An 11,309-nucleotide genomic window follows, 5' to 3' on the forward strand; every position below is an offset into this window, starting at 1 on the left:
TTTGGCTTCTCTAGCTATACATGATCATGCATTTAGCATTTTTATCCACAATTTCTTTATAGCCCTATATGAAAAGACCATGTGGCCAATTTTTGGGTCCTGATCTACCAGCTCCACTGGTTTAGTTGCCATTAGCATGTGATTTGGCAATGTGTCCCCCAGTCTTATGTGAAATATGTTTAGGCCTTATGAATCAAAGGCTGCTACAACTATTTACCAGAGTCACATGCTGGAGTTTGAACACTGTGACCGGAAGAGGCCAAGGAATGGGCCAGTGCAAGGTCACAAGTCATTGCTCCACTGCACTCAGACCTGCCAGACTCTTGCAGTCAAGATGCCTAATGACACTATATGATCAGAAAACAAGGTAGCTTTTAACTATCATAAAGTAGCTTACTGTGAGTTGAAATATACAACATTCTACTACTACTCAGAATTAAAGAGATTTTTACATATTTTTATTTGGAAATAAGAATATATTGAGAAAGTGGCTGGTAGAGAGTTTAAACCCCCCACATCTGCTGAACGGAAAGCAGTATATCCAGTTTCATGGTCATTACTGAGAGCCACATTCAGCCTGGTTCGCACTGCAGTGTTTCATGATGCCACAATGGATGGAAGAAGAGTGAACAGTCTCATTTCTTGTTGAGGTTTAGAGGTTGTGTAAAACTGTGATTTGTCACTCATGTGTGGACAGATCCTAGAAACAGATGTGCAAAATCCAACCACCAGTCAATCATCCTCACCACCTCAATCCCCAACAAACACACTCATCCGAATTTGACCCTTGACAACATGCTACAGTGGCCCAGATTCACTCTGCCCTCGGACTGAACCAAAGTACATTGCCTTTAACATCATTACACACTGTCTAGAGTATAGGCATAGGATTCAGCTTTACATTGTACAAGCACCTTTCTGTGACAATTCAGAATACAATAGCATCAGGTTACAAAAATATCTTCCTCTGCAAGTAAACATTGACATTAATACTTGACTTGGCACTCATTTTTTGAGAAACAAATATTATTTAAATATATATTAATCTTTTCAATTCATTAAAAATGTTGTTTGTAATGAATAATAATGACATTAAAAACCATCATGCATGGAAATGCTCTGTCAAGTGTTGTGCATGTTAAGCCACAACTAACATGAAGCATAAACATTACGGAGTCTTGCTGTCTTTTAGACCATTGAAAGACATCAGCAAACAATAACATTGTGTTAAGTGATTTCAACACAGGATTCTGTCAGCACTTCAATTTCACATGGGGGCACGCTCATGCATTCTGATTAAACTGGGAAACCACAAGAAATTAGATTAAGTACAGAGAAATCCATTTAACTATGCTTAGTGGCTGTTACTCCCCAGAAGATGTAATGGGGCTGGCAACCATTATGAAAACATGGGGTGATCCTGGGGGTGACAGGCGTGTGGTGGCTGCACGTGGTCCTCTTTGGGTCACCGTGGGCTCCGTCATCACTCTTGTGAGACTGCTCACTTATGTTAGCACAGGCGGAATCGTAAGTCTAGGGATAGGAGCACATATCTATTTCTATCCCATGCACCACATCAGTGCATCAGTGTCCTAATGCATTTGTAGTTAAATACAAACCAATCCTGAATAAAGTGATGATGCAAATAAAAAAGTTAAATTCTGCCTTGATTTACTTACCTCCATGTCATTCCAAACCTGCATGACATGAAATGAAAGAATCTTATATGGAAAATAAAGCACGGTATTTTGAATAATTGTTGCATCCAAACAAAACTGAGATCCAATATACTTTCATCAGCTATGTTTACACGCACCCAAATAATCCATTAGTAATCAGATTGATGGCAGAACTGATTCGATAATGAGACATCTGTTTGCATATGTTTTACTTTTTATAACATTGCATATATTTATTTATGACTTATGAACTAGTAAGTGGAGTAGACTTAAAATTTACTAAATATTTGCTAAAAAAAAACAAAATCTGACATATTTGCCAGCTTTTCTTTTAGGTATGTCTTCAGGTGTAAAAGGGAAAATTTTGCTACTTACTGTAGCTCTGTTGTATGCTCAGTTCTGAAGTTTTGATTGAAATATATAAATAATACACTTATCGACGAATATGTGAATTGCATTGACAATTTTAGAGTTCATATAAACATGAACTTTTAAGAATTAGAAATCGAACTGGATTCATTCAGACTGACAAAAATTAGTGCATGTAAACATACCTATTGTATGAACAAAAAGCCCTCACAGGCATTTTCCAAACTATCTTCTTTTGTGTTCCACAGAATAAAGAAAGTCATACAGGTTTGGAACAGGTTTGAGTAAATGCTGACCCGAATTTTCATGTTTGGTTGAACTGTCCCTTTAACATATATTGTGATAACAGTTGTATGTGTGTGTGCACACAAGTATATTTAAGGAGGTATAGAGAAGAACAAAAGGTGTTTGAAAGTAAAAGCTCAGAGAGGGTCCATATAAATGTTGCCATGAAGTTTTGAAAAGGAGAAATGGGAACAATGCAGTTTGCAGCAAACACTCCTCTGCCATCCATCTTTTACACAATCAACATGGCCCTTTCACATGCGTTGGCCCCTGCTGGGGACCCCATCCCTCTGTCAATGGCCTTATATTTAAGGGAAATTAGGTGACATTGAGTTTCAAATGAGTCATTGACAGCTGCTTCGTCACTGTCGGCCTGAGCAGTGTGCTGTTCAGTGGTGGCGTGACATTGTTTTCCTGCAGGACAGAAAGAGCAGGAAGGGACGGTACTGTACCAGAGAGCATAACTCAATAGCAGCGCAGAAAATCGATTGGTTTTGCCACATATAAACACAAAATCGATTCGCATGTGTTTGTCGAAACGCGCATTTGTGGCGAATGTAAAATGTGTTGATTGTTTTCATCGCTCAGCGCGCTCTCCCCCTCGCACCCTGAGCACTCAGTGTGACAAACCATTGATGCCTTATACAGTTACAGGCCACCACAATCATTTTACTGTTGGAAGGTGCAGAGAAATCCACTGTCCTCCCAAAAGGTATTTGAGACCTGCAGCTAGGAATCAAAGGGCTGCAGAGGTATAAGGAACACCTATCTGGTTTCAAGACGAAGTGTGGGAGAGGAATAGAGAGCGAGCGAGAGAGAGAGAGAGAGAGAGAGAGAGAGAGAGAGAGAAGTCCTGCTGGCAAATCACTTTGAGCCGTCATTGAGATTTATGAAAAGTGTGTGTCATGAGCTAGATGATCTGTCTCTTGGGAACTGGAATCAGTATTAAGGGTGTTGCATTAAAATCAGTTCAAAGCAAATAAAAGTGTCCTTTGGCATGTTCAACCCTGACAGATAAATTGGGCGTGTCTTGACCACAGAAATCAATCCAACACTTCTGACATCTCGCAGGCTATGAAATGGAAAAGGTGCAATGAGGCGCTACGGCCAGCATTTATAAAATCGTCCCGTAAATCTCCCCTATGTTCTGCTGAAAAGGCAATGGCCAAGGATGTGATGTGGGGTTCTGTTAAGGGCTTTCTGGCAAAAATAATAAGACAAACTCCCATCAGTGAGCAGAAATGGTTAACATGCCCATGAAAATGCTTTGCATTAATCGGGTATTTAAAGGGGTTAACATTTTTTTTTCCTAAAACCAACCTGAGGTAATGAGGTATGAGAATAAAGTGGTTGCCAATTTGTTTGCAGTGCGTTGGGACTGTACGGGAGTTCTTTCTGAGCCCCTGACAAGCAGGTGAGATCAAAGTAAACCCGGACAAAAGGGGCTCAACAGTGATTTGTCAGGGGACGAGAGGCATTCTCGTCTGGCTCTAGCCCGGCCCTCAGATCACTAGTGCAAAAAAAAAGCATGCCATGAGAAAAAGTACAGCAGAAAAGGTTCAGAGGTCAGCTTGATTTGGTCTGGATTGTGGTACCTCCTTTTCTGCAAAGGAGCCGGGGGAAAAAAACTAGTGACTATTAAGCTTTGCTAAATGTTGGGGGGAATCTTGCACAATCAGTTTTTAGCAGATTCTATGCAGCGCCAAAAACTCTTCAGTTCAAAAAACATTTCAAACTGTACAGTGTTTTTTGGCAATGCAGAACTTTTTTTTTTTATTATCTTTTTTTACATTTATTTATATAGATTAAAGTAATAGTTATTGGTGTTTTATGTTCCATAAAGCACCAGTACATAGTTTTAAGAAAATAATAAAGTTCAGAACATTGTTTGGAATCTAAAAGGCTTCTTCTATGGCATCAAGCTCTAAAGCCTTTTTGGTTTGGCTTAAAAACTTTATTCACTAAAAATCTTTAGTCATATTTAGTAACATATAAATTTAGTTTATTCAATTCAAACTAATGTTTTACTGTACATCACAGAATCAACCGGATTACAACAGATTTTATATATAAAAGCTATAGCCTAATATGTCATTGTTAATATGACTTTAGTTGCATTTAATATATATTAAATAAATAAATATTAATTAAATGTTAGTAAATGATAAGAGCAAATTGCTTGACTTGCTTGACCATTTGAAACTGTGCTCTGTTCTTTTAAATGTTTAAACAACTTAGGACAATCATAATTGATACTGGTCAGTATATTTTTTGCAGATAAAACAGGTTAAATAAAACATACCAGGTGATTTATACAAATCTGAAGCGGAAGGCTGTGTATAATCAAGTGTATATTCCCATATTTTTTAATATTACAATACAGGAGACTGGTGTCTGATGCATTTAATTTAGCAGTGACTTGTGTGCTGTGTAGGTCTCAAACGTTTATGTAATATCTCCATGTCTGTACGCTACAATTCAAGCCATAAATTTAACTTATGCCATAAATGAATGTGGAGTGCAAAGTGTGCCGGCTGCACTTCCAGGGTGGGCTGTAACACTAATAGAAAACACAGTCATTTTAAAGGTTATGCATGAATTCATAGGGGTAATAGAATTTACTTTTTCAAAACCATTATTACGACACACCCTCATTTCATATCAAACAACCGAATTCAAAATAGTAGATACAGGAAATATATTAACTCAACAAAAACAGAAAGACAAAAAATATACATGAATGAATTTTTTTTAACCCATTTCTTACCCATAGTTACTTTGTCTCAGTCTTTTTGGTATTTCTGCTTTGCCGAATATTAGATACTTTTACGTTTATATGACAAGCTTTTACGTGCTATTACGTTATTATAAATCAAATTGAAAAAAAAAAAGATTCTATTGATTAACATATATTTATTTACACACAAAATCCAATAAAAAACTACACGATAGCTCTTTTATAATTGGTCAAACTGTTAGCCCTATATCTCATCCAATTTTCCAACAGACCCCAATTTGCCTTAGTTTAATTTTAAAAGCAAAGGGTCGCGAAGAAGTTAAAGTGATAAATGAGGGCGTGATAAAGAAAACGACTTTAACATGGTACGATTTAACCGTTCAGCTTCAAAATAATCGTCAACATCCTGAGTGAACTCCCCCTCCTCTCTCTCTCTCTCTCTCTCTCTCTCTCATACTGATTATTACTGCTGGGCTTTGTGGGCGGCTGTGGGCCGTAATTAAAATACTTCCAGAAAGAAACAGCCGACCACATCAGAAAAGCAACCCTCTGTCAGGATCAAACCACATCAAGAGCGTCTCTCTCAGAGATGGTCACCAGAGCGGCTCGTGATGTACATCAGTAGACTCGTATACTCCAGGTCTAGTCTGACACACACCGGCTCTGCAGCGACTAATAACTTATTAGGAGCGGCTACCTGTTTTAAAACATAGTGGCAAACAGTCAGAGACGCCAGTTGATGTATGGAAAGAGAAGATGAATGAAGGGTGCCTTCCCACGAGGTTTTCTAGCATGCGCTGGTGTTACGCCAAAGGGCAGGGAGATTTGTAGATGATGGTGCTAATTACGAGAATGGTAACCATAATGCGACCAATATGGAAGCAATTTAGGCAGAAGTCATTTGCGTGTTACTCTTCCACCCACTAGCAGCACACACCAGGAGCTTGAGTGTAAGTTGCTGCAGGGCTTTGAGTCGCACTTGCAGTCTGGTTCCTGAGAGAAGATGCATGTCAGGTATACCGCAGTTTTAGAATGGCCTGCTAGATTAAGACAAAAATAAATAGGCGTGAAATATGTTTGAGAGGGAATGGAATATGTAGCCTCTCTCTCTCTCTCCAAAATCAAGATAGAAACTTCGGCAAACGGCAACATTTTTGGATTTCTTCTTCTGAAATGACAGGGAAATGTAGCTGCATGTTTTTTTACGGAACGCAATGAATGGGCAAACAGGTCTTGATCGATTTATTCCGAGCATCATCCTAACTAGCCCACTCTCAAAACCCGTGCTTCATATAAAATATTTAGAATTAATTATTGAAATATAGCTACTTCGGAATGATAATGGGCGGTCTATTGAAAGATCTCCACATCAGTGTAGCTAATATCGCGTTAAATGTAAAGGGGGTTGGACGCGCCTGAATCGTGATTGGGTTCATAATTAAAATAATAAAATCGCTGTTATTTACCGTGCTTCTAAATAAGCAAACGAACCGCGTAACAAAACATTTTTATTTTATTTTTATAAATGCATAATGTCTCATCATGAACTTTTTCCGTTGCAATTGATTTTTTTCCCTAGCTGATTGTCCAGACTGTTTTGTGTTGTCAGTCAACTCTTTCATATTATGAGTCAGAAACACTCCATACATAAATGTGGATCATTGAAAGCCACGTGCGTATGTCTGTGAATGTTAACATCACTGTCGGAAAGTGCCAACAGGCATGAAAAGAGAATCAATAGCGGCTCTCCCATTCAGGCCAGTATTCATGTTCAATATAATTTTCGGATCTTTCAAAAGAAGCAAACTCTTCCCTTCGATGTCTCTCTCTTTGTGATGCGGTTTTCCGCTGTAAGCCACCGTGTGTAGTGCTGTGTAATTTTATCCACGCTGCAACCTCTTGGTTCACACAAGACTGATACCTTGCCTCCCCTTTTCCTTTGTATCAATTGGTCGGGGTTCGGGCTATTGTTGCAGGAGGGCTCTTTTATTTCTGTGCACACTGTCGATCAGCGAAATCTCACGATAGGCTCCCTGTGAAACCGACTGGCTGTTTTCTCCTCCTCGGTCAGATACAGTCTGCTTGGAGAGCAGAGTGGAACCCATGAGCACCAACGAGGCGAACCCATGCTGTTGCTACCAAGCCGGCTCTAACAGATGACCGCGACGTTTTAAAGAGGGGACAGAAGGATACAGCACGTTTTGATTTTAATATTCAGTTGACTGGATCACTGACTAATGATACTTCTTTGATGGGACCCCGTGTGTCAGCTCTTTCTATTCCAGCAAGATTTTGCCGACATCCCGCCATGCCACAATGGTTATAATTCTGCTCTTGTTGTTACTGAGCTCCTTGGATCCGAGTTTACAGGAATCGCTGGCTTCGGCGCTGACCAGGACCCCAAGGGCGCCCTGTGTCAGGGGCCAGGCGTGTGACCCAAGGCAGCGGCGAGATGCTGGTGGACGCGGCGGGGTTTACGAGCACCTCGGAGGAGCTCCAAGACGCAGGAAACTGTACTGCGCCACAAAATATCACTTGCAAATTCACCCGAACGGGAAAATAGACGGATCCCTTGATGAAAACAGCCCTTTCAGTGAGTAGCTAACCCGTTCTCGCTTTTCATATTTGTGAATGTCAATTTCTGTGCGGTATGAGACTTGCGTAATTGTGCAAATCCTACACTGGAAAACATTGTGCATTGCGCTGACAGTATTCGGGAGGCGCCTTGCGCATTAAATAATTAACATCGAATAATAATTCACCCTGCCCGACTTATATTTAGTTGGCGAATATAAAACACTTAAAATAGCGTTCTTACCAAAGTAAAATTAACATTAAAGTAATGATGAGAGCACTTTTGCGGACTGCACAACTTGTAACTAAAAGCTAAATATTAGGTCTTGAAAATAAAGCAACTAGTTAGAAAAAAAACTGTATTGCATTATTTTGTGACGAGATACATTTTCAAATTGCTTTTATTGTATAACTTACACCGTAAAGACAATTTCCTGTCAAATTGCCTATTGCAATCTTAAATCGTCGTTGTTTAAATTATAGCATTCGTTTATCTGTCTTAGTTTTCCAATTAGTCAAATCCGAGTGCCCATGGAACATTACCATACGAAAACAGGATTCAACAGACAGTTTAACATAATGACTCAAACAACGGATGTGTTTATCCAACGTAAAAGGATGATTATTCGAAACAGGAGAACGCGGAGAGACATTAATCAGTGAAAAAAGGGACGAATAAACATCCTCTTTAAGAGGCGTTTAGAGTCTGTATATCTAACCTGACAGCGTATGTTGAGTACACTGTGACTTAATCAACGAAAAGCCTCTGTAGAAATAAAATAACATTTAAAACTGCATGTAACACAGTATTTACAATGAATCCGACTGAACAACACACATTCCTATTCCAAACTATTTTTTTTAAATGATTAATAAGTTTAAAGCAAGTGGTTTAGCCTAATTAAGTCATTTAATTAAGACATAAATCAATAATTTTTATTTATATAAAATACTTTTATATGAATTAATATTACCGTGAATAAAGGTAACTATTTAATGTATAGTATAACAACACTTTTATAATCATTAATTAATAATAGGCTGGAACCAATCGTTAACTGAATAAAATTACGTTTTCTCAAACATTAGCTAAACCAGGACAGGTTTGTGAAAACTGATGAACGACCTCGACTGACCTTGTATCGAATCCTACACATTTGTAATGCTATTTGGAAAGCTGTTGTAAAAGACTTTGGCCATTTCTAGCATGCGCAATAACTGCTCCGCTCTTTTTGTAGGTATACTCGAGATCACAGCTGTGGATGTCGGTGTTGTGGCGATAAAAGGCCTGTTTTCTGGAAGATACCTGGCAATGAATGAGAAAGGACGTCTGTATGCTTCAGTAAGTGTTATGTCACGTCGGAAAATCAAGTAGCTGAAATTCGCTAGCTGTAGGATCAGATAACAAGAAGGGCTATTTGAGGCTCTCGCCACATGGTGGTGTTTTTCATGCGGAACAAATATGCCCACATGCTGCTAGATTATTGAGAGTTTGATTACTGAGTTTTGTTTCCCTCACTGGGGACCTTGTCACTGAAAATTCTGGTGAGCAAAGAGTGATCACCACATACGAGGTTCTTACTTTTGCCAGACTACTGAGAGTATTTGTCAATTGTGCAGGTTGGATCAGTTTAAATGTTGACTTTTCTACAAAATGGAGATGACTTGTTTTTCTGGGCGCATCTTGTTCAAGGTCCAGTTATGAATGTCAAAATATAGTAATAAAATTTTTTTTTTTTTAACCCTTTCAGGAAGTCTTCAACCGAGAGTGTGAGTTTCTGGAGCGCATTCATGAGCTAGGCTACAACACCTATGCATCACGGCACCATGCTACCACCCAGCCCCCACCAACAGGGTCCGGGGCAGGGGGCAGCAAGCGGCGTGCCAGTTCTAAGAGGCAGTGGTACGTGTCCATCAATGGGAAGGGCCGGCCCAGGAGGGGGTTTAAGACACGGAGCACGGATAAAGCTTCCCTCTTCCTGCCCCGTGTTCTGGGCAACAAGGACCATGAGATGGTGCGCAAGCTCAGAGAGAGCCAGCGGCACCAGGCCGGCTCTCACAGAGCCTCTGTGGGTCGGGCAGAACGCAGAAGACGACGCCACAGGGGCTCCAAGGGCCACAGCAGAAGGGCTGACATTACACACTCTCTTGACACAGATGGAGAAGAGATCCACTGAGAGTCCAACAGACCAAAAGAGTCACATGGAACAATTTTCTCAAGAAAGGATGATGTTAAAAAAGAAAAAAAGAAAAAAACCTTTTGGAGAATTATGTGGCAAGGAGAGCCGAGAATGAAGAGAAACATCCTTTTGCTTTGTTTTTGCATCTGAAACACAAAGACAGTTCAGATAGGTTCATGTGACCAAATTTAACACTACTGAAAGTTTTGTCTTTTGCGTTGTTTTTTCATGTTCACTCTTTTTGAAGTCTTTTCTGCTAACCCAGGTGCAAAAAAAGCACACTTCCATAATGTGCTTAAAGTGCTCTTATTATTTAGTGCACTAATTTTGTACTTAAAAAAAAAGATTATAAGTACTTCTTAAGATAATCTTCTAAGTGTACTCAACTGTCCTGTTTTGAGACACCATGCATATGAACTATAATGTGCTTTTAACATACTGTCTCTGTATTAATAAATGTATTTAGATACCACTTGTAGTACACTTGAACCCACCTTTGCATGAAAGATGGCTTCAAGTAGTACCTAAATAAATTTTTATTACATTTTAGTTCATTTTTAATGTGTCTTAAAATAGCACAGTTGAGTACACGTCAAGATTCTTAAGAATAAGTACTAAAAAATAATTTTTAGTATATCAAGTACAAAATTAGTGTGCAAAAATAGAGCACTTTAAGTATGCAACTGTTGTTTTTTTCACCAGGGAAAGACGTGTAATTATTGTACATAGCTGTACAGTCATTTACTTTTTTTATGTGAGCAAGATAACATAGAGTAAATGTTTGTAATCACGAATTAGGATGTTGTACAAGTGCTTGACAATGCCAATGATGTGTTATGTATCGGACTACGGCTTTTATAGGTGGTGTACAGACAAGCACTTTTTCCTTATTGAAGTATAAAGTAGAAAACAAAGATCCATAAACATAAAACAGATGCTTTTTAACTTACATGTGATAGGCTACTGTTCTTAAACTGCAATCAGGAGTACTTTGTACATTACTAATGTAATACATATTTATTTTGTTTATATGTTTTTAAGTTATTGATGACATAGTTTCTACACTTCCAAATATCAAAGATTTTCTTCTTGCATTGTTAGAATAACACTGTTCTCTTTGAACAACTGAACAATCCCGTATGAGTAGACTCTTCAGCTTCCTATTTTTTCATCCAAATTTGAGTCTAAATATATGTAATGACATCAGCTCTGAAGCATAGTTTTGATAAATGTCAAATGTATTGAACACTGTAAGCTGAGTAATGCATTAAAACGGCATTGTTTGACACTGAAAGCTAAACATCTGGAGGAATGTCACCAATAAATTATATGAAAATTTTTGGTTGTATGGCTAAGCATACATGATACAGTGGCATTTTGGACAAAAGACTAGAGTGAATGATCAATGATCTTTTATTTCGTTCCCACCTTACATGCATTCTCTGTTTCCAGAATAGCCTTCATATTTTGTGGAGCTTAATTAAA

The 11,309-nt window shown here is 38.7% G+C and overlaps 1 protein-coding gene across 1 annotated transcript; it reads left to right on the forward strand.

The window, feature by feature from the left end:
• Nucleotides 1–6,499: 6,499 nt before the first annotated feature.
• Nucleotides 6,500–11,138, forward strand: fgf3 (fibroblast growth factor 3). Its single transcript, XM_052559978.1, has 3 exons — nt 6,500–7,663; nt 8,883–8,986; nt 9,396–11,138. Exons 1-3 carry the CDS (start codon nt 7,387–7,389, stop codon nt 9,819–9,821), a joined length of 807 nt encoding a protein of 268 aa, XP_052415938.1. The 5' UTR covers nt 6,500–7,386; the 3' UTR covers nt 9,822–11,138.
• Nucleotides 11,139–11,309: the final 171 nt, after the last annotated feature.

Source organism: Carassius gibelio, chromosome B7 (assembly GCF_023724105.1).
Source record: "Carassius gibelio isolate Cgi1373 ecotype wild population from Czech Republic chromosome B7, carGib1.2-hapl.c, whole genome shotgun sequence".
Taxonomy (NCBI): Eukaryota; Metazoa; Chordata; class Actinopteri; order Cypriniformes; family Cyprinidae; genus Carassius; species Carassius gibelio.

Excerpts from the sequence above, each read along its gene's own strand:
- fgf3 (XM_052559978.1), top strand. The coding sequence starts at position 7,387 with ATGGTTATAATTCTGCTCTTGTTGTTACTGAGCTCCTTGGATCCGAGT. Across the intron at positions 7,664-8,882 it reads TGATGAAAACAGCCCTTTCA|GTATACTCGAGATCACAGCT; the intron begins GTGAGTAGCTAA and ends CTCTTTTTGTAG. Across the intron at positions 8,987-9,395 it reads AAGGACGTCTGTATGCTTCA|GAAGTCTTCAACCGAGAGTG; the intron begins GTAAGTGTTATG and ends TAACCCTTTCAG.